General features: G+C 32.5%; 1 protein-coding gene and 2 long non-coding RNA genes across 3 annotated transcripts in view; 1 reads left to right on the top strand and 2 right to left on the bottom strand.

The window, feature by feature from the left end:
* The window catches only part of LOC114341112 (glutamyl aminopeptidase), a 256934-nt gene that overhangs the window by 109204 nt on the left and 122558 nt on the right, over positions 1–25172 (bottom strand). The window contains exons 8-9 of the mRNA XM_050645538.1: positions 23677–23954; positions 13632–13720 (exon numbers count right to left, since the gene is read on the bottom strand). Of these exons, the coding sequence (XP_050501495.1) occupies positions 13632–13720; positions 23677–23954 (367 nt within the window). The remainder of the gene's footprint in view (positions 1–13631; positions 13721–23676; positions 23955–25172) is intronic.
* Positions 18587–18958, bottom strand: LOC126881320 (uncharacterized). The gene is made up of 2 exons (XR_007696797.1): positions 18717–18958; positions 18587–18657 (listed from the first exon to the last, which is right to left on the bottom strand). It is a non-coding gene; the product is annotated as an uncharacterized LOC126881320 (long non-coding RNA).
* LOC126881321 (uncharacterized) lies at positions 20606–20977 on the top strand. The gene is made up of 2 exons (XR_007696798.1): positions 20606–20847; positions 20907–20977. It is a non-coding gene; the product is annotated as an uncharacterized LOC126881321 (long non-coding RNA).

Genomic DNA, 25172 nt, shown 5'->3' with positions numbered 1-25172 from the left:
ATTCCTGTACCATTTCAGAGATTTGTGAGCTGTCCACTTTCTTGTAGCTGTTCTTATTACTGCCTTTGCGTTGCCACAGAAAGTTTCTGGACTGACGAATAGCATTGATGAGTCTTGTTTGGCCATTTCATCTGCTTTTTCATTGCCCTAATAACCCTCCTGCCCCGGTACCCAGGCTACGGCAACCTTGCTACGGTCTCCTAGTTTTTTTAGGACACCCACGCAACTCCATACTAGCTTAGAGTTAAACTCTACAACTCTACAGAATAGAGTGCCTTAAGTGCTGCCTGGCAATTGAACGCTACGTTCTCTCTGCATTTCTATTTATCCCACGCAGTGATGAATTGCCGTTATTTCCGCCTAGAAAATTTTGGCTTCTTAGATAGACCTGTGGGGAAATGTAGGATATATTTTTGAAGTTATACTTCTTTAGGCGCGGTTGGGAATGAATGTAAATGTGCGCGAATTCATCAAAATTGTTGGTGCCACGCCCAGATACATCATACGTTAGCCCTGATTGGGTATTCCAATGACATATCATAAATTATCCAATATGGCGGCTGTGCTTAAAGCATGGTTAAAGAATGTGTTGTCATTTTTGTGAGAAGTTGTGAGAACAGAGACAAAAGTGAGTTTATAGTTATACTGACTTTTTAGATAGTTTTTATATATATTTTTGGACTTATTATTATAGAAAAAAAAAGAATAGGTATGTAATTATTTTGTACGCACGTTAACAGTTATAGGTACCTACTTCTATTTTTCTTAGACGTTTTTTAGATTTTCTGCGATTGCTCAAGGGAAAAGCAATTGCTGGAACGCTCCCGCTCGTCAAAAAATGACGGATTAACATTATTTATCGAGAATGTACCATTTTTAATGATTTTAAAATTTGACGAAAATACAAAGGCTATAGCGGATAGCCCATAAAAAATTATATTATAAATATTTTTTGTCGAAAAACGAAGTTTTTTAGCGTTTATACGATTCCTCGCGATGAAAGCAATTGCGGCGATGACGCTTCAGTTTATAAAAAATGACATATTAACGTTATTTTTAATTTTGGGTATTATTTTAAGTATTAAAATTAGTTTCATATTTAAATAAAAATACAATTAAAATGTTTAAAATATATTTGTTTCGTTGAAATCATAAAAATAGAAGTATAACTTCTTACGTGCGTACAAAGTACACACACTCTTTTTTTATGGCCTTCGTAATACATAGACATACGAGCCTTTGTGTACTACTTAGCCACCTTATGACTCCCACTTGCTGCTTCTTTATCCACCACGTCACAGACCCATAGGTTATAACAGTGGCGTAGCTGAAGATTCTGGGGCCCCCGCGACAATTTTTGTGGGCCCCCGTATTATAAACATAACGACAACTAATAACAGTATAATTTCTAAACTATGTGTAAATGGCATTATTTGGCCTTTCTTTAATAAGCCTTCATCAGTTAGTGTTAATAGATTTTTTGGAAATAGACATGAAAACCTATTATACATGTCTCTTAATGCAACAAACCTCTTAGTAAGTTGTTGCAATATTATGTATATCTAAATTTTCATTGAAAACATTAACTTCAAAACTGTTTTTTCTATAAGTTATTTTTTTGTCGCAGCTGAGCTCATCGTAAAATTTTTTATACGTTTTAATCCGTTTATTTTTAAATTCCGGTATAATACCCTACTATTCTGCTACTCCTGCAAGTTTTGCTAAAGTATCGGAAAACGAATTTCTTATTTCTCGAAGATCATAACGAGTTTTTTCAAAAAGTTGAAGGGCGACTGTTAACTCTGCCGTTTTAGATTGCAAAAATTTTGATGTTAGATTAATAAAGTTAAGTATTCTAGATTGAATAGTAATCTAACAGCAAATTCAAAATGATTCATATTATTCTTTTATAATGTATTAGCTTCTAATTTTTCATCGATTTTTTTAGATAGCAAAGAAATTTTTCATTAAAGATTTCATTATTTGTCGAAAAGCTCGAAGCAAAGCCATAACAGCATCATGTCTGGATGACCACCGGGTTTGACATAACCTTTTAAGTGTTGGCAAACGCGATGAATCCAAACTCGCAATAGTGCATAGTAGATCCCATCTTTTAATATTTGCACTAAAAAATCATATAACCACTGAATTATATTCAACACTAGGTTCAGTTGTGGGATGCACAATGAACATAGGAAGCTGTTGTTTCAGTGTCAGTTATGTGCCTTTTTACGCCTGAATTTACACACTCATAAAGCTTGCTCCATCATAACCCTTTCCTCTGCAGTTGTGTACAGAAAGGTGATTTGATTGTATAAATTCTAAAATTTCATTTACAAGACCTTCTACACTTTGGTCTGATATGCGAATAAATCCCAAAAAACTTCTGCTTTGGAAGGTAAATTATTTTCATCGCAAGTTATTTTTACATACCAAAAAATAAACTAAGCTGAACGTTTTCTGTAATATCTTGAGGGGCTGTCAAAAATTATTGAATAAAAACAACTTTTTTAGTTAAAATAATCAATTTATTTTCAGTTTCTTGAGTCAGCAAAATAAATTCGTTTTGTATTTGGGGGCTCGAGTAATTTGTTTTTAAGTATTTGTTTTTATCGATTAATGTAGCTAAAACAGTATCATATTGTTATGACAGTTCCGTAGATTGTTCCTACATAGAAAGAGTCCCTCAACGTGAAAGAAGAAGTAGTCACGTACGAGAATATTCTGGATGTCATGGAATAACCCAGAAATGTCTGGTGACATCTAGAACGTCAGAAAACTATATAAACATTATGTGTTTGACATTCTATAGTTCAGTTGTAATTCAGATTTAGTAGTCGACAGTTGTCAGTTTGTTAAAGTTTATATTGTATTTGAGTTTGAATAAAGTTACTTTGAAAAAGTTGTAACATTGGTGACAGCGGTGGGATTTAAGAGATATTGAAGAAGATATTGAGAATTGTTTATGGTAAATACCAGATCATCTAAAGTTGAGAAGGAAATGGATACATCCGGACCACCAGCATGGTTTTTAAAAATGAAAGAAAATGAAGAGAAACGTAGGCAAGAAGAGAAAGAAAATGAAGAGAAACGTAGGCAAGAAGAGAAAGAAAATGAAGAGAAACGTAGGCAAGAAGAGAAAGAAAATGAAGAGAAGCGTAGGCAAGAAGAGAAAGAAAATGAAGAGAAACGTAGGCAAGAAGAGAAAGAAAATGAAGAGAAGCGTAGGCAAGAAGAGAAAGAAAATGAAGAGAAACGTAGGCAAGAAGAGAAAGAGGAAGATAAAAAGCTTAGAAAAGAAGAGGAGGAGAGGCGTAGACAAGCAGAGGTAGAAATTATGAATAGTTTGTCCCAAATTCACGAGCATTTTCAGTTAGAGGTAAGTCGAATTACTAATAAAATAGATATATTAGAAGAAAAACAAAACTGTTTAGATAATAAAATAGAACAACAACAAAATTATTTAGAAAACAAAATAGACCAACAACAAAATCATTTAGAAAATAAAATAGAACAGCAACAAAACGATTTAAAGCAGCAACAAAACGATTTGAAATATAGTTTAGAAAAACAAATAGTAGAGTTAGCAAACAAAATTAATACCCAAGCTTCTTTATCTCATATTGTTTCAGTTACTAATGTCGAATCCGAACAAACAGCCCTTTCCCCTTCCATCGTTGATCCAGGCATAATTAGAAGTAGCAAAATTTTAAAACCACCCACGTTTGATGGCCAAACAGCGTGGGAAACTTATCGTTTTCAATTCGAAGCTGCAGCTAGAGCAAATGGCTGGAGTGAAAACGAAATGGCAGCTTCCTTGGTGGTGTCGCTTCGAGGCCAGGCAGCAACCGTCCTTCAATTCCTTCCTCAGGATTCACCTACTTATGACTCACTTGTTCAAGCTTTAGAAACAAGATATGGCCAACAACATCTGAAGCATGTTTTTCAAAGTCAGCTGAAAGTTCGATATCAAAAACATAATGAGAGCCTGCAAGAATTTGAAGCCGATATTAAAAGATTATTACATTTGGCATATCCTCAGGCACCAAGAGATTTTCTGGAACAAATCGGTATACAGGCTTTCATAGATGGACTGCATGATATCGAAATGCAACAGGCTCTGCGATTACAACACCACAAAATGCTAGATAAAGCACTAATCTCAGCTCAGGAGTACGAAGCGGCGAAAAATATTTCTAGATCTCTTCCACAATTAAAAGAAATAAGATTTACAGAAAATAAGCAAGTCACTACCACAGATAATGAACAACTAGTTTTATCCCAGATATTAAGCTTACTACAAAATATCCAACAAAAACCTCGAAATGAAAACAGAAGATGTTTTAACTGCGGAAGAATGGGACATCTAAAATCCAATTGCAGAAGCCGATCCCAAGCACGAAAAGAAGAATACAAGAATGAGATCAGAAGGTCGCCTAGTTCGACATCCAGAAGCCTGTCGCAAAGTCTCACTAGAAATGATGGTAGATGGTCACTAAGAAACAGATTTCCTACAACTGACCATAGAAAGGAAGAAAATACACTGGAATTTGAAGTTAGCCATTTGAAGGAACAACTAGCGATTAGTAAAAATAAAATAGATAGATTAAGAGAACAGGTGACAATATTGCAAGAAGAGTGTAAGGTAATTCAAAATAATGCAAAAACTACACAGTCCAATCTAGAAAACGAATGTCAAAAACTGATGAAAGAGAAGAATGTGTTAAATAAACAATTGCAAGAATACCAAAATGCATTAAATGAATTACAAGTTCAAAGCCAACGTCAGCTAGCACAAAAAGAGAATGTAACCGAAGAAGTTAGTCTGCGGATGACCACAGTTGAACAGCAAGAAGATAATGACCAGATTTCTCTGGAAAACATTAAGAAGAGTCAAAAGAAAGATAACGAATTAAGAGTTATACGAGATTGGCTTAAAAATGGAGTAAGACCTCTTTGGCAGGAAATATCTAAATACAGTCGAACTATAAAGGCGTACTGGGCTCAATGGGAATCCTTGCATCTTTCGAATGGTTTGTTATATCGGAAGTGGGAAAGTTCCGATGGAGTACGTATAGTTCAACAGGTGGTACTGCCAAAATCACACATTAAAAGTGTGTTGGAAGATCTTCATAGCAGCCTGTCTGGAGGACATTTTGGAGTAAAAAGAACACTGGCCAGAGTTCGAGACAGATTTTATTGGATCAATTGTCGCCGAGATGTAGAAGAATGGTGTAAGAAATGCGATTTATGTAACGGAAGAAAAGGCCCTAGAACAAGAAGTCGTGGTAAAATGGCACAATATCTTTCCGGAGAGCCTTTTGAACGACTTGCAGTTGATATTCTCGGTCCACTTCCAACGACAGAGAGAGGTAACAAGTACTTAATGGTTGCAATGGATTATTTTTCAAAATGGCCTGAAATTGCACCTCTTCCTAATCAAGAAGCGACGACTGTAGCAGAAGCATTCATAACACACGTCGTATCAAGACATGGAGTTCCTTTAGAGTTGCATTCTGATCAGGGACGAAATTTTGAATCCGAATTATGGCAAGAATTAATGAAAATCTTGGGTATTAAGAAAACTCGAACTACGCCTCTCCACCCACAATCAGACGGAATGATCGAAAGACATAATAGAACTATTTGTCAATACCTCTCAATGTTTGTTGCTGATAATCAAAAAGATTGGGATACCCTAATACCTCTATTCCTGTTAGCCTACAGAAGTTCTGAACATGAAGCAACCGGTTATTCTCCATCAATGATGATCACCGGAAGAGAAATGAAGCTTCCTCAAGATCTTATTTTCGGAAAATTGCCTACCTGTGAAGAAGAACCTTCATCCCTGACGTACCTAGAAAGCTTAAGAGAAAAACTGGAAAAAGTCCACGAATTTGCTCGTAAAAGTTTGAAGCTTCAAAGTGATAAAGCCAAGTCCAGGTTCGATGTGCAAGCTACAGGGACAACTTTCGAAAGAGGTGATCCAGTATGGCTATACAATCCCACACGCAAGAAAGCACTTTGTCCGAAACTTCAACGAAACTGGGAAGGCCCGTACACCGTCTTAAAGAAAATAAATGATCTGGTCTACCGCATCCAGTTTTCAGCGAGAAGTAAACCCAAGGTAGTTCACATTGAGAGATTAGCCCCATATCATGGAACTGATCCACCCTGTTGGCTTCAACCAGACCCTGATAGACCAGTTATTCGAGGCGAATAACTATAAAGGAGGGAGCAGTGTTATGACAGTTCCGTAGATTGTTCCTACATAGAAAGAGTCCCTCAACGTGAAAGAAGAAGTAGTCACGTACGAGAATATTCTGGATGTCATGGAATAACCCAGAAATGTCTGGTGACATCTAGAACGTCAGAAAACTATATAAACATTATGTGTTTGACATTCTATAGTTCAGTTGTAATTCAGATTTAGTAGTCGACAGTTGTCAGTTTGTTAAAGTTTATATTGTATTTGAGTTTGAATAAAGTTACTTTGAAAAAGTTGTAACAATATTTAGCTAGTACAAGAACCACCGACAAAAAATTACTTTTTGGAATTCACTTACATATATCTAAACTACCAAAATGTCCACGAAACGCTGAATTGCACCCGGAAAGAGTAAGAATTAGGTCAATTAGCCGTTTCATTACTTCCTTCCAAATTCCCTATTTTGATGCTTATTAGGAAAATACTGTTTTACTGTAATCATATTATGATCAAAATGTACCACTTGGTATTTTGTTTTTTTTTGCAAATAAAATTTCTGTTCCTCCCAGCACCGGTTGTTTTAGGTCTTGTAACGCTGTGTTTTTTGTGAAGTTGACAATCTGTGTATTTTTGCAACATTGCAATATCGTCAGCGTATGATAGACAGTAAAAGTCTATTATGAACAGATTTTTTGTGATCATCTACAAAGGTTCCCCAAAGTAGAGGTGACAAAAATCCTCCTTCTGGACAGCTTCTACCGGTTCTTGCTTTGACCAGAGTGGATATTATTCTTCTATTCTCCAGGGATGCCCTTACCCATCTGCATATTACCGCAGATATACCTCGTCTACCCATTGCTTTTAACAGTAACATAATTAAATGCCCCTTAAATATCTAAAAATACTAAGTTATAGTCCAGGGCGCACCTGTTTTGAGATGGACGTTGAGAGGTGACTCATATTTTTTTGCAGAAATTTCTTGGAATTAACTCCTATAATAATAATTGGGTTATTCTCCCACTCAAAATTGTCCGGAACATTGTTTAAATAATCAAAATGTCAAAAAGTGAAGGAAAAATTCGATTATTTTCTTCGTTTTTTAATTATAACTTTCAAAGTATTCACTTTCTAGAAAAGTTGTACTGATAAGTTGAGTAATTAAATTTTCTACAATATAGGATTGGTTACATATTTTAAAAATTGTCACCCTTGTTGCAAAATAGCAATAATTGCGAAAAAAAACCATAAAAAACAAGTACATATTTGCATTTTACGTTTTTCAACCATTTATGCTATACTTAGGGCCTTTATATTTTACCCAGAAAAACTGTATAATATAGTAAAACAATAGTGTAAATGCAGAACTGAAAATAAAGCAGATAGCAAGTTGAAATTTTTTTACGTATAGAAGAATACCGTACATTTCATTTGCAATTTCTGAAATTAAAATCCATTAACTACCACGGCGTCAGGAATTTTTTTAAATAAACATTAATTATTGGTGCTACCAATTCCATTTCCACCAAAATGTATTCCAATCTTTATCTAATATATTATTTTCTTACACTATATTTTGTTGTATTTTAATATTTTAATTCCACAAAAATCAAACTAATTTGATTATTGTTTGTGAAATATTGTTTAAACAGTTGCATATGTTTAAAAATAATATTCTTTTATTCTCTAACTTAAAATATATGAACAAAGAAAGTTTTTGCCAAAATAAAAGATAAAAAAGGAAAATTAATTAAATCTGAGAAAGAAATAACTCAAAGATGGAGAGAATACTTTGAAGAAATATACGCCAAACATGACCGAACCCAAGAATTGGATGAGCAAATTGAAATACAAGAATTAGAGGTTAACACTGGGGTAATTACAAGAGAGGAAATTGCCAACGCACTTAAATTATTAAAGAATGGCAAATCCGCAGGAACAGATAATTTACCTATCGACCTGATAAAAGCAGACACCGAACAAGCCATAGATATGCTACATAAACTTTTAAATAAAATATGGGCCAACGAAGAACTGCCACAAGAATGGAAAGAGGGACTGATAATAAAAATACCAAAGAAGGGAGATCTGAGTAACTGTAAAAATTGGCGTGCAATAACTCTATTAAGCTCCTCATCCAAGGTGCTAACAAAAATTCTGCTCGAAAGAATGAAAGAAGAATTGGACAAGAAACTGAGAAGTAACCAAGCAGGCTTTCGTGCTAAACGCTCTACTATAGATCACATATGCACCTTAAGAATCATCCTAGAACAAGCTAATGAATGGCAGAAAGACATAAATTTAAGTTTTATCGACTTTGAAAAGGCTTTCGACCGAGTCAATAGGGAACAAATGTGGAAAATTTTAAGACAGTATGGTCTACCAACAAAAATTATTAACCTGATCAAACTGTTTTATGATGGGTATAAAGCTAGACTAGAACACGAGGGAGCAATCACAGAAGAAATAGCTATTGAAAGCGGTGTTAAACAAGGTTGTATCTTATCTCCTACTTTGTTCCTTATCTTGGTAGACTGGATTATGAGGAAAGTAACGGATGATCGGACAGGCATTAGATGGAACCTCTTTAATCAGCTTGAAGATCTTGAATTTGCTGACGACGTCTGCCTGTTAACAGAACACAGAACTCACACGCAAACAAAAGTCGATAAGCTAACACAGTACTCTGATATGATTGGTCTCCGGATAAATACAGAGAAGACAAAAATCTTAAAAAATGATAACCCGCAAATTAACAAAATAAAAATAAAAGACAAAGAAATTGAAGAAGTAGAGAAAGTCACTTATTTGGGATCAATCATGGAAAGAAAAGGAGGATGCATGAAAGACATACAAGCAAGAATAACGAAGGCACACTTCGCCTTCAATGCGTTAAATAAAATCTGGCAAACAAGTGAAATAACAGAGTCAACAAAAATCAATATATTCAATACATGTGTAAAAAGCATATTACTCTACGGAGCAGAAACTTGGAAGCACGACGAAAGCACAACAAAGAGGCTACAGACTTTTGTAAATAGGTCCTTAAGAAAGATCTTAAAAATTTACTGGCCTAATATAATAACAAATGAAGAACTATGGAAACGAACGAAACAAACCAGTATAATAGCAACAATCAGACAGAAGAAATGGAAATGAATCGGCCATACGTTAAGAAAAGATTCTAGTAACATCACAAGACAAGCACTCGAATATCAACCTGAGGGTACAAGGAAGAGGGGACGACTAGATAATACTTGGAAGAAAACAGTAACCAGAGAACACAACAGAATCGGCTTAAGTTGGGGGGAAGTGAAAAACAAAGCAAGAAACAGAGGAGAATGGAAGGAAGTGGTACGCAGATTAACCAGAGAATAAACACAAGAAGACGCGCTGAGCTGGCCACCAGCCGTCTTACACTATCGGCCAAGAAACGCAGATGCGCCCAATACTCCACTAGGAGTGATGGTCCAAGAGAGAGATATTTTGTTGTATTTTAATATTTTAATTCCACAAAAATCAAACTAATTTGATTATTGTTTGTGAAATATTGTTTAAACAGTTGCATATGTTTAAAAATAATACACTTTTATTCTCTAACTTAAAATATATGAACAAAGAAAGTTTTTGCCAAAAATGTGTTATTTCAAAGGACAGATCATGTGTTTTTATTTTGCAACAAACAAATGTATTTATTTATATCGAAATGTACTAAAAATTAAAATTGGTCAATCATTATCAAAGGTCATTATAATGCCCAATAAGAGCAAACTATCCGCTGTCCTGCGCGTAGCATAAAAAAATGTCTATTTAAAAAATTCCTGACGCTGTAGCGGTTAACCGATTTTAATTTTGCAAATTGAAAATGGAAGAAGGTACGGTATTCTCCTATATGTAAAAAAAACTAAACTTGCTGTCTGCTTTATATTCAGTCCTGCAAGATTTTGAAAAAATTAATTTTTTTTGCGAAAAATTCATAGTATGGTTTTCTTATATCATAAAGATTTTCTTGGTAATATATGAAGGTATTAAGTGTAGCATAAATGGTTGAAAAACGTAAAATGTAAATACTTGTTTTTTATCGTTTTTTCGCACTTATTGCAATTTTGCAACAAAGGTGACAATTTTTAAAATTTTTAACGAATTCTATATTGTAGGAAATTTAGTTGCGCAACTTTTATGTCAACACAACTTTTCTCAGAAATGAATACTTTCAAAGTTATAATACAAAAAAACGAAGAAAAAAATCGAGTTTTTCCTTCATTTTTTTGACATTTTGATTATTTAAACAATGTTCCGGACCTTTTTGAGTGGGAGAATAACTCAAATATTATTATATGAGTCACCTCTCAACGTCCAAATGTACTAATATTTTTACAGATGCGCCCTGGTCTATTACTAATGAGAAGTATTTTAAGATGAATTGACAAACTGGGAGACTATAGAAATAATGAAATGTTTAAACAGTAAAATACACTTGCTATACTAACATATTAGTGCTTTGCTACGATTCATGTACATTATGAGATAATTACTTTTTGTACATACTACATATATGACGCCTTTCACACATTCTGTGTATGAAGAGCGAGGAGTAGGTACTAGTGATGTAACGAATATTCGTATTCGCATTCGCGAATATTCGCATGTTTTTGCATATTCGCATTCGCATCCGCATTCGCGAAATTTGTGCGAATGTTTTGCGAATATGAAAACCAGAAAAAAAATAATTTTAAGATAATATTAGGTTAATAAAATCAAAATCTATTCACTTCTCATCTTTTTTTATTAAGAATAGGTAACCTCAAACATGCAGCAGTGGCGGCTCGTGACCTCAGTATGCGGGTAGGCTACACATATACTTCGGGTAGGCGACAAAAAATATCCTACAGTTTGTAATACATTTTGAGCCGTCTTGCAATACTAAATGTAATCTATGAGCGCAACAATGTGTAAAAATTGCTTTTGGAGCATCTACTTTAATTTTTGATTGTAATCCGTTTAAAGAGCCAGCCATTACACTTGCACCATCGTAAAATTGAGCAATTAATTTATTTTTGTAATCATATGGCTCAAGCAAGTTTGAAATTAAACTATACAGAGCGTCTGCAGATCTATTATCGCTAACATCAAAAAACCCTAAAAATCTTTCTGTTACCTGACCAACTTTGTTAACAAAACGGATTGTTAAAGTACACTGTGATTTTTCGGTTATATCACTAGTATCATCAGCTAGTATAGAAAAAAATTGACTTTCATTAATTTCTGTTGAAATTTCATTTTTTACGTAATCGGCAAGACAATCTATTAAATCATTTTGTATTGTTTTTGACAAACCCGTGAACACCCCTTCTATTTTTTAACATGATCCTGGATTTCCTGATCGCGTTTAACTACTAAATTAAAAATTTCTTTAAAATTACCCATGTTTGAAGAATTATGGCTCTCATCACGACCGCGAAATGTAAGTTCTTGTTTTTCTAAAAGAATTGTAACATCAATTTCTTCAACTTCTTCAATCCTTTTCAACTTCTTCATTATATATCTTATTAGATAGATAAATATGTCCAGCGAAAGCACTGTCAGTAGTTTGTTTATTTTTTTCTAACCGTTTTAAATCTAAGCAATTGTTTAAATGTTCTTTCGAAGATTCATGTTTTTTACACTAGCTGATAAATTTTTCAAATCTGAATATCCCTGACTCACCCAAACATTTTGCTTCAAATTTGAAAGCAACAGACAAGGCCAACAGAAAAGTGAATTTTTAAAATAACTTCCGCTTAGCCATTTATGATTTTCATACCATATTGTTTTAAACGATCTCGAAAATGGTTGATTGTCTTTTGTCTTATCTGTGGATAAAATTGTTAAATTTTGTAAAGGCCGGCCCATTGAAATAATTACTAATCTTTCTTGATTTTGGCGCCTTGAAAAAGGCATCTCGATCAAACTGCATATTACATCGTTTAAAATATTCATATTCGATGACTAAAGTTTTTCCACCAATAAAACTAACACACCTACGTTTCAACAACGTCAAATATTACTTATTTTATTTATGTATCAAATAATAATTTACTATTCGAATAAATTGGTAAGTTAACAATTAACCTCGCTTTAAATTTTTAATTATCTATATAATCTAATAACACATTATTCAGTTTTCATAAACAAATTTAAATTGTCCTACCTAGTTTTATTCAATAGTTAACCTACTAATAACAGCCAAAATCAAAAAACAATTATTTTAAAACTGTTTCACAAGACACAAGAGAAGCAACTGATAAAATTTTGTAGGTCCGGCTATAAGACCTATTGTGCCTATCCGCCCGTTCAAAATCGTAGAATACGGTCGCTACGAGCAGACCTGCAGCAGGCCTGCTCGCGTAAACAGGGAGAGATCGCACGTCAATTCGGTGTTGGCGTCCTTCTATTTCAGGCTACGTTCCCGAGTGCCTGACCAAGGAGAATATAGAATCTATACAGTACTACTGATACTACAAGGAGCGTACAATAATTATAACTACGGAGAAATTTTTTTGGATATTTTTAAAAATAATTTGGATAATTTTTGCTATTTTATTGTAGATATTGTGTCAAAATTTATAAATTACAATTTTGAAATAAGTAATTTATATTAATAATTTATATTATTGTACTACATTTGAAGAGGGTAGGCGGCGCCTACCTTGCCTACCCCGACGGGCCGCCCCTGACATGCAGCTACTCTCAAATGGAAATATGCAGGACACAACAGCAGACAAAGAGACGGAAGATGGAATGAAGCGATAACTCACTGGAGACCTTGGGACTACAAAAGAGGAAGGGGCAGACCACAAACGAGATGGTCGAATGACCTAAAGAGATACGCAGCGACCAGATCGACAGCATTAGCACTGAACCGAGAAGAGTGGAAAAGTAAGGGGAAGGCCTACGTTCAACTTTGGACAAATGAAGGGCAATAGATAGACAGAACTTAACCTTGTATAATCACATTATCAGCCTTAACTTTTTTTTATTATTTGGTATTATGTAATAAAGCTTAAGATTCAGATTGATTTACACTAAATATCAATTAACTTTTCATTAAAAATTTGGGAAACATTACAAAAATAGAAACAAATTAAAAAAACTGGCCATTCGCATTCGCATCCGCATTCGCGAATGTCAGTAGCAGATATTCGCATTCGCATTCGTATTCGCGAATGTTAAAAAAATGACATTCGTTACATCACTAGTAGGTACCTGTTATTATGAGCTCTTTGATTTCATTTGATGGAGTAAATGCCAACTATGCATGGAAACCTTTGTTTTGAAAACTTTAATGTTTTTAATATTCTATACATTTTTAATATTTTACCTATGCCATTTGATTAACTTTTTTAATGGTTTTATTATTTTTAGTAGAATATTTTTTGTTACTTACGTTCATCCATTTCTCTGTGAAACCATATATGTTTTGAATCATTAGAATAATCAGTTCGGTAACTAATTGGAATCGTCCATTTAGTAGCACTATAAAAGTGAAAAAATAATAAATAAGTTTATTAAATGGATTCGAACAAATTGTAAAGCAGTAATAATAGTGCAGTCAGTGTGGGTATTTGGCTCCGTATTCCATCCTACTGAATGCATTTACTTGATATTTTCACTGTAAGTAGGGAATAGCTCAAGGAACAAAGTATACCCTATATTCTATGGCGCTTTTATCTTGGGGGTGGTTGCCACTCTTTCTCGGGGGGTGAAACAATTTTTAGTCAAAATAACCACGGAAGTGGCTAGAGAACCTAATTCTAAGCAAACTCTGTTGTTTAATTTTTTTTAAGTCAATACTTTTTGAGTTATTCTTGATTGAAAATTAACCATTTTCATTGAAAAATGACTCCTTTTTGGACGGTTTCTTGCGAATATCTTAAAAATTATGCATCTAACGACAAAAACTATATAAAACATTTTTGTAGCTTATGAAAAATCAAAGAGACTCATTTCTTCATAATCATCTTAGTCCAGTCGGGTTAGACGAATAACAGGCCTAACCTTGCATTAAGAGCTGCCCCAAATTTTATTTTTCTAATCTTTAGGGAGGGTCAATATTAGTATAAATTTAAAATCTCGACTGAATTCCACCGTTGTGTTAGCCGCCATCTTGATTTTAAACTAGAACCGTTTTTGTTCAATATCTCCGCCATTTTCAATTTTTTGACAAAAAGTGTAGAAACTGAAATTGTTTAAAATATGATTTTCTATAATTTCATTTATTATAATTTTTTTCGTGCGGTCGATATTTTCCGAGTTATGAGGGGGAAATAGTGACAGTTGGAGCATAATTATTGAATCATTGAATTATCTCGTTTATTATTAGTTTTACAACAAATATGTACCTGTACAAAAATGAAGAGAATCAAATTCTGCACAATTTTGATCTCTTTCATTTTTTTGCTAAAATTAATATTTAAGGTAGTACGTATGCGGTAATGGCGCGAGCGTAAGACCGGATTGATTTTATAGCAATTGTTTTTGTTCAATATCTACGCCATTTTCAACTAAAATTGTTCAAAATATAATTTCCTACAATTTATTTTTAACAATTTTTTTCATGCCGTTGATATTTTCCGAGTTACATGGGAAAATAATAAAAAGTGGTGGGGGAGCATAATTATTGATTTGAATTTTGTATCCGAGCTGCCCCAAATTTTATAATTATATCCTTTAGGAGAGATCAATAGTAGTGTAAATTTAAAATCTCGACTGAATTCCGCGGTTGCATTAGCCGCCATATTGATTTTAAATGAGAACAGTTGTTGCTTAATATCTCCGCCATTTTCAACTTTTCGACATAAATGGTGGGAAAGAGAATTGTTGGAAATGCAATTTCCTACAATTTCTTTGGCACAATTTTTTTATACGATCAATATTCTCCGAGTTAAGGGGGAAAATAATGGAAGCGGAGGGGAAGCATAATTATTGAATTATCTCATTTATTATTAAATTTACGACATAATTGTACATAAACAAAAATAAAGAGAATTATATTTTATACAATTTTTGAAACTTCCAATGCAACATCAACCAAACTAAGTATATAAAAGACATAAAAAGACATTATATACATTAAGTTCACTTAATTTTATTAACTAGCGGGTTTTATTGGTTGAATTTGTCTGTCGATATTTTAAGTTTTATGTCAGCTAATATATCGTGATGTTCCAACAATTTTTTTTTTAAATTTTGGACCCTGTTGGGGGGAATTTTCTCATTCCCCCATTGTAGACCCGCCACTGGTTCTCTAGAAAAATTGTAGTAAATCGTAATTGCAACAATTTAAGTTCTTACACTTTTTGTCGAAAAGTTGAAAATGGCGGAGATATTGAACAAAAACAATTGCTACAAAATCAATCAGGTCTTACGCTCGCACTTTTACCACATACGTACTACCTTAAATATTGATCCTATCAAAAAATGAACGACATCAAAATTGTACAAAATTTAATTCTCTTCATTTTTGTATAGGTAAATATTTGTTGTAAAACTAATAATAAACGAGATAATTCAATAATTCAATAATTATGCTCCAACTGTCACTATTTTCCCCTCATAACTCGGAAAATATCGACCGCACGAAAAAAATTATAATAAATGAAATTATAGAAAATCGTATTTTCAACAATTTCAGTTTCTACACTTTTTGTCAAAAAATTGAAAATGGCGGAGATATTGAGCAAAAATGGTTCTCGTTTAAAATCAAGATGGCGGCTAACGCAACGGTGGAATTCAGTCGAGATTTTAAATTTATACTAATATTGACCCTCCCTAAAGATTAGAAAAATAAAATTTGGGGCAGCTCCTAATGCAAGGTCAAATGCTATCCCGACTGGGCTATCTATAGTTATAATAAAAAAAGAGATATGGTAGATGAAAAGAGATTTTTTTTGACTCATGCTCAAATCGGTGTATTCAACTTAAAATAACAGAGAAATGGTCCATTTTAGGGGTATAATGTTACTAATACCCTTTTTAGTGCTTGAAAAGACCTAACTATTTATAATGGGAAATAAGCCACAATATTATTAAAAAATGATTTTTATTAACGTTTTGACGCCCAAATCGGGTGCCGTTGTCAAAATACAAAATATGACTAATTCAGTAATATTTTGTATTTTGACAACGGCACCCGATTTGGGCGTCGAAACGTTAATAAAAATCATTTTTTAATAATATTGTGGCTTATTTCCCATTATAAATAGTTAAAATTGTAAAAATACCACAAGAAAATAGCTTCAGAACAACATTGAAAAGACCTTTAAAACGAGCACTGTTAAATGTCGATTACATTCAAACTAAGCGAGATATAGTGCAAAAACATTGATGATTAATGCATTTTAAGGAAAAATGAGAAGTATACTTAACAACCCATCCACCAGAATCTATATGCATCGTTTTCCTTCTACTATAGTGTTATTTCTATGTTTAAAAAATTGGACGGGTTTAAAATGAATGGTTTTTGAAAAAATATAAGATTAAATTATAGAACGCATTTTTAAATTTTCAAAAATCTTCCTTTTTCTCCATGTAATTCGAAAATGATAAGAGGATAAGATAGGAAAAAGAGATACAGCGTTAAGGGGACTAGGACTTGTAAACGAGGAAATACATAAGTTTAGCTTTGTTGGTCACTAAAAATCCTCAAAATGTTCAACAAAGAATCCGAATTGAAAACTGTACCTTTGAGCAAGTTAAAGAGTTCATATTTGGATCACTAGTAAATACAACAAATACGACAAATGACGAAATAAAAAAGACTCATAGCAACAGCAAATATAACAACTCTCCATGGTCGTCAAAAACCTCTGAAAAATAAAAACTTAAAGCAGGCAGCAAGGCTTAACATTTACAAGACCTTAATAAGACCGGTTTTGATAATATGTGGCTGAAACATCAACTTTATTTCAAAACAACGATAGACTACTTTTGAGAGGAAAATATTTACTTCGAAAGATTTTTGGGGCCGTCAATGAACATTGTTTATGGCATCGAAGATACAACTTTGAATTATATCAGCCGTACCCAGATCCACATATTGTGAAAGTTATTAAGGTGTAAAGACTAAGATGGGCTGGACACATTAATAAGATATCATACAATGCGCTAGAATAAGTGTTACCCCCGCCCCTTATTAACTTATTTATTTTTAGCACGTAAGCAAAATGCTCGGACGGGTCGATTTTAAAATTAATCCTAGTATATTATAGCATCCATGTTTCGAACTTTACGCGATCCCTCTTCAGGTGACAGGCACAACTTTGATTTTTTAAATGGGAAAGTACATCATGTGGCACCTCGTTTAACAGCTTTTTTCTACAACCGTATTAAACATGCAATTTTTAGTACGCCATAGGAGCGTTAAAAATGCTACTTTAAAGCACTAGTGCTTTAAAAATTTTAAGTCGCTGCAGTTAATAGTGAATTGTCAAATTGTGAAACGTCAAAATATTTATATTTCATTTATTAACATTAATATTAATAGTACAACTTGCGCAATTTGAAAAAGGAGGTTTAAAAGGTTTTTTAAAATTTAATTTAAACTGTATTATTGCATTTTTAACACGTTTGTAGAAAAAAACTATTAAAATTTGTTAGAATATACAACAATAAAAGTAAGATGTTATTCTATAGTTGTTATGATTTACGTATTGACAGTGTAGGCAGTTTTGATGTAATGTCAAGAAAAATATAAAAATGGAATGTCAGTCAAGTTCAAGTAAAAGTTTTTGTAGATATTGTCCTGTAATTGAGAATGAATAAATTATAATTATTGATTTATAAGACGTTTGTAGAAAAAATATTGTATGATATACGTGTTAAAAAGTACATTTTTAAGGCACTCATGTGAATTGCAAACTTTCTCATGCGTGCCTTAAAATTGTACTGTTAACACTTATATCATAAATAACTATTAAAATACTGATTATGTATTATAATATTATTATATTATAATATTACAAAAAGTATAATACTTTATCCTTTTTAAGGGCGTAGGCGCAAAATTTCGTTCGAATTATTTTTAAACGCATTTATTTTTTCGAATCGTGAGAAAACTAATAAAAAATATTTTTGAAAAATTTAAACGCAGAATGAAAGATTACATTATTACCGAGAGCTGAAAGTCCCTTAGAATAAACAAAAAGTTTCTTTTGAATGATATATTTGAAATTAAAAATCAGACTAAATTTTCTCTTTTTTTTCACCCCTGTGACTTATTAAAACAATCATTATAGAAGTACTCAGGGACTTTCGACCTTCGATAACACGGTAATATTTCATTCTGCGTTTAAATTTTTCAAAAATACTTATTAGTTTAAGGGAAAATGAAAATGTAGTATGTCAAAGTGTGTAAATAATTTTATTTCCTTAGCTGAGCGCTTTCGACATAAACGTCATCATCGGAGCTAATGCTAAAATAAAAAAAGAGATCTTGTAAGAACAAGAAGTACAAAACTCTTTTTTTACTTACGTCAAATACTAAAAAAGTACCGCTACATAGAGGTGTAAAAAAGTGCATCTTAGGAATGTACATTTGATTTTTAAATTTTGAATGCTAGCTTAGTCCTCCGTACAACAGCAAACAGCAAAAAAAACAGAAAGAAACGGCCACATACACGTTGCACAAAAAAACATATAAACTTTTTTCATGGTCCGGGTGTCGATATCACCCGTCCATCCTTGGCCTAGTAACAACAGCTGACTGACAAGGTCGGATATTCAAATCTGCTTTTATCTGTTCTGCGTTGACGTTGACAGCTGACGTTGAAACATGAATATTTTAAACATATTGAAAGGAAAATTGAAAATTTTTTTACAATGAAATTGATAAGGAAATGTACCTTAGATGTTTGTACTAATCAACTATTAAATTAATTGATGACATGCTTGATTTTGAGACTAATTGGCCCACCTTACATACACTGTGTTAAGTTCAAAAATTAAATTAAAAACAAAAAAAAATTATTAAACAGAAAGTAATGAGAAAGATCAATTTTGATTGTGAATTCTCAAATTCAATATTCAGAAGATGTTAGCTTGTTGAAGTTAAAGATTGAGATAATATTATATTGTTGTTATTTATCATCTTTTTGTCATTTATGTAAGTCATTGCAATGACCTTGACTTGGTGTATGGATATTTTATTAAGTTGAAAACCTAATGTTTATGTAGAAATATTAAATGATTTTATTAAATGCTATGATGTTAAAATGGGTATATTCAGTGTCTATTGTTGTAAGACGTTGATGACAAAATAGAAGGATATAGTGTTCGGTGGAATTCAATTTTTAACAAAATAGTTTCGAACACTTTTGTTGTTAGGTGTTTTATTTCTAAGGCTCTCATTACTTGTTGGTAGAATCTGTATTAATAATGTATATATAAATCTGACCAATAGTCAAATGTTTTCCTTTTTTTATATAAAGTTATAAAATTAAATTTTGAATAAAATACAATAGTTTTTATATACATAAAAGATTGCAAGAGGTCACTACTCAACTGTCTCCCACAGACACTTGAAGAGAGGTTTATAATTACAATAAACCTCTCTTCAAGTGTCTGTGGGAGACAGTTGAGTAGTGACCTCTTGCAATCTTTTATGTATATAAAAACTATTGTATTTTTATTCAAAATTTAATTTTATAACTTTATATAAAAAAAGGAAAACATTTGACTATTGGTCAGATTTATATATACATTATTAATACAGATTCTACCAACAAGTAATGAGAGCCTTAGAAATAAAACACCTAACAACAAAAGTGTTCGAAACTATTTTGTTAAAAATTGAATTCCACCGAACACTATATCCTTCTATTTTGTCATCAACGTCTTACAACAATAGACACTGAATATACCCATTTTAACATCATAGCATTTAATAAAATCATTTAATATTTCTACATAAACATTAGGTTTTCAACTTAATAAAATATCCATACACCAAGTCAAGGTCATTGCAATGACTTACATAAATGACAAAAAGATGATAAATAACAACAATATAATATTATCTCAATCTTTAACTTTAACAAGCTAACATCTTCTGAATATTGAATTTGAGAATTCACAATCAAAATTGATCTTTCTCATTACTTTCTGTTTAATATTTTTTTTTTTGTTTTTAATTTAATTTTTGAACTTAACACAGTGTATGTAAGGTGGGCCAATTAGTCTCAAAATTAAGCATGTCATCAATTAATTTAATAGTTGATTAGTACAAACATCTAAGGTACATTTCCTTATCAATTTCATTGTAAAAAAATTTTCAATTTTCCTTTCAATATGTTTAAAATATTCATGTTTCAACGTCAGCTGTCAACGTCAACGCAGAACAGATAAAAGCAGATTTGAATATCCGACCTTGTCAGTCAGCTGTTGTTACTAGGCCAAGGATGGACGGGTGATATCGACACCCGGACCATGAAAAAAGTTTATATGTTTTTTTGTGCAACGTGTATGTGGCCGTTTCTTTCTGTTTTTTTTGCTGTTTGCTGTTGTACGGAGGACTAAGCTAGCATTCAAAATTTAAAAATCAAATGTACATTCCTAAGATGCACTTTTTTACACCTCTATGTAGCGGTACTTTTTTAGTATTTGACGTAAGTAAAAAAAGAGTTTTGTACTTCTTGTTCTTACAAGATCTCTTTTTTTATTTTAGCATTAGCTCCGATGATGACGTTTATGTCGAAAGCGCTCAGCTAAGGAAATAAAATTATTTACACACTTTGACATACTACATTTTCATTTTCCCTTATTCATTCAAATGTGTACAAACTTATCAGTCTTTCAACTATACTTATTAGTTTTCTCAGGATTCGAACAAAATAAATGCGTTTAACAATAATTCGAACGAAATTTTGCGCCTACGCTCTTCAAAAGGATTAAAGTATTATACATTTTTGTAATCAGTATTTCAAAAGCTATTAAATGAGGTGTCACATGGTGTACTTTCCCATTTAAAAAAATCATAGTTTGTTACAATAAATTAAGTTAAGGTAGAAGTTGTATAAAAATAGTTATGATAAAATTCAAAAACTTTCTATATTCCTATCTCAGGGGTCTACAGTTGGTTCACAGAGGGGACCCTGGTTACGTCTGAGCATTAAAACAACCTATAACTACAATTATTTATTGAACATAAAATAAAAACAGAAAATATGGGAATTGCAACAAAATATAAGAAAATTGTTTGGGGATGTTTTTTAAACACAATTATGTAAAACGTGTTTATTTAATTAACTACCTAAAATGGCACATACTAACAAACAAAATTTACACTGTTTTAAATACAAAATGACTGTCTGATACACATTGATATGTGTCTTCGTCGGAGGGTGAATTTCAATCAGTGTTGTTAACTCCGCAACTGAATATTTCCGTAGAGGGCGCTTCAAAAATCCGTAGAAATCCGTAGTGCAGAAATTTGACAGAAAATGACACTTGACAGACCAAAAAAGAAGAAGAATGAGACTTGACAGACAAAAAGAAGAAAAATGACACTTGACAGACCAAAAAAGAAGAATGACACTTGACAGACCAAAAAGAAGAAGAATGACACTTGATAGACCAAAAAAGAAGAACAAAATGCATTTGACAGACCAAAAAAGAAGAAGAATGGTCCTTGATAGACCAAAAAAGAAGAAGAATGACACTTTAAGAGTAAAAAATCCTCATTTTAGCTTCTTGATGGCTGCAGCTGAAAATCCGTAGATCTACGGAAAAATCCGTAGAGTTAACAACCCTGATTTAAATACACCTTGAAAATCGGCGTAGCGTCTCTCGTCATGTTCTTTTTCTCTTCACCTGCGCTGCTCACCTTACCACACCTGTCGTTTAAAAGTCCAGAGGCGGCTTCTACAATTTTCGCGCAGTGTGTAAAAAGAAATAAATGAATAAAGTTAGGACAAAGTCTTAACAAAAATGTATTGACTATTGAAACTATTAAATTAATAAATATAAAATACTGTTAAGTCTTAAAAGGACCTAACTTATCACATATACTTATATATATATATATATATATATATATATATATATATATATATATATATATATATATATATATATATATATATATATATATATATATATATATATATATATATATATATATATATAGATGAAACTTAAAGCTAAAATCAATATCAATGAAAGAATTCATATTAAAATTAAACTCACCAGGCTTCCGGGTATCCTATATAGATAATAATAGCTTTAAAGATATTTACCTGATGTATTAGGTGGCCAACAGAGAGGGGTTGTCACAGGACCTTTCCTTAACCGCGGATGCTGGACAAGCCTTTTCTCACGAGTCGAGGTTATGTCCCGTAATCAAACAAAATTTCCATGGGCACAATAAAATATACAGCCCCAAATCCGTCACTAGCAAAAGCTCGTCAAGACGATAAGTTTTCCTAAACTTGGGCTGTATCTTTTCGCCGAGGGAAAAAGGATATGCAAAACTCTAACTCTTTGAAATCCCAGATCAATTAATGGCCGACAGCATGTCATTTGTCTCCTCCAAATGTCATTCGATCTGAGTTCCAACTCAGACGAAACATTCAAGCACGGAACCACTGATTGATTCAGTTACGTGACAAGAAACTATTTACAGACTGAACGAGAGAAGGACAGCACATGCCTACAATCTCAAACCATTCCTAAACAAATCAACAGAACAGAACCTTTCTTCCCAACAGTGTAGGATTTTTGCCACATCGTATCGATATGACATGCCAACTATTTTTATGGGAACTAGCATAGGCGTAACCAGGGGGTTTTAAAGTATTTAAATATCTTTATATATAAATGAATTGTGAAGGTTTAAAAAAAACATAACAAGTTGTGCCTGTCAACTGAAGAGGGATCGCATAAAGGTCGAAACATTGATGCTGTAATATACTATGATTATTTTAAAAATCGACTTGTCCGAGCGTTGTGCTTATGTGCTAAAAATAAATAAGTTAATAGGGGGGCTAACATTTATTCCAGCGCACTGTATAATGAATACGCTAAAAGATTGATATTCTCAAACCCAGAGGGGAGAAGAAGTAGAGCACGACCGCCGTAGAAGATGGATTGATGATTTGGAAGACGGCTTTAAGATTCTCCAAGGGTCAGAAGATGGATGGAAATTGCTAGGAATCGACGGGAGTGGCGACTTCTCTGCGAGCAGGCCAAGATCCACAAAGGATTGTCGAGCCAATTATGATGACGATGATGATATAAATAAATTACTAAGAACGTATAAATTAAAAGAAATCTAAGATAACCAACAAAAGCAATTGATGCTAGAGGTTATAATCAGAAAGCCTAAAAGCAAGGAAAAAATTAAAAGGTTAAAGACGTAAAAGAATAAGAAAAAATCAAAATAATTTTTATCCTTTGAACAAATATAATGTTTGGAAAACACGGGGAAAGGTACTTACCTAATTTGTTCTTGATGAAACGTCTCGCAAACTTGTTGTGTTATAACATACGTCATATTATCTACAATATCGACGTTGAGAACTGGAAATTTATGTTGGTACAAATAACTCTCCAAAAATGTTCTTAGAGGTATATCTGGGACTACGTCTTCTACGACTGTAATAAAGTCATTCGTAGTAGCTGTATGATAGGCGTGTTTCTTTAAAAACTTTCTGCTTATTTCTCTGAATTTTTTCTGACCAACTTGGTCCTCCAGCATTAAAAGAATTGCCGGAGCCTAAGAACGTAAACTTATGAGAAATATTCAACAAAAATATAAATAAACAATTTGACTTCACCAGTTCTACAAACTATCTACTTTTTATTGACCATAATATTATTTCTAGTTACTATTAACTTATTTGGAATTAATTTGTTATAACAAAACAAAAGCAACTTTGACATTTAATAATGCGGAGTTAGCTGGCTCTACCCGAGTTACTTGGGAAGATGAAGCAAATTGCTCCATGGGAAGCTCAGAAAATGCATTTTTCTAACATATACCGATTTTGAACTTTGAGATTCCATTTTCTCCAACCTGATTTTTGACTGAAATTTTGGTATTTTTGGTATTTTTCACTCGTAATACCAACAGTTTTTATTATTATAATATATGTTGAGTCTTTTAAAGATATGAAAAATTTGTGTGGAGGAAGAGTACCGAAATAAAAAGGTGATTTTTGAAAAATTATCATCCTATTGTTTATATCCTGGCCGTACATGCCGGTCGACTTTGACCGGTTGTATCTCAGGAACCGCTCATCGCAATTAAACGTCTTATCTTTTAAAAGAAGCGTCCTACCGCGTTCTTTTCAATACCGTTTTCATAATTTAATTTAATTTAATAGTTGCCGAGATATTATATTGGTTTATAATTGTTTATAATTTTAAAATATTCCTGAGTTCGCTTTAATAGTCCAATTTCAATTCTGTAAAGTACATTAGATAGGTACGTATCATAATTATTATGGTTATTATAGCGACCGTATATACCGACCGTTTTAATTAACAATTTAATTGTTGCTAAACTGTTCATTCGATTTCCATTTGCTTCTGAAAGTATAATCTATTCCAAAAGGCTTTAATGTCACCAAGTTATTTAATTATTGATAAATAAATTTTATTTACCTAAAATTTTAGTTGAAAATTAAAGATTTTGTTGGAGAAACCCGCATTTTCCGAGAAAAATTTTCGTCGAAGTAAATCGGGAACATATGTCTCTATGCAGAATTTAATTGGGTGAATTTATATTTGGGTATTTTTGGTGTAAAGTTAAAATCTTTGGAGTTATAGAGCAATAATTCAAAAAAACACGATTTGGGGGTGCCATTTTGTTTATAAAAAAAGTATCCCACTATTTGCGGACTTTGCATACATAAGTATATCATGAATATATAAAATCATAAGATTCGATTCCAGCAATAAAATTGCTGGTGAATAACTTCCTCGTGTCTTG

Source organism: Diabrotica virgifera, chromosome 3, assembly GCF_917563875.1.
Source record: "Diabrotica virgifera virgifera chromosome 3, PGI_DIABVI_V3a".
NCBI lineage: Eukaryota > Metazoa > Arthropoda > Insecta > Coleoptera > Chrysomelidae > Diabrotica > Diabrotica virgifera.
This window is presented reverse-complemented; position numbering and strand designations above follow the sequence as displayed.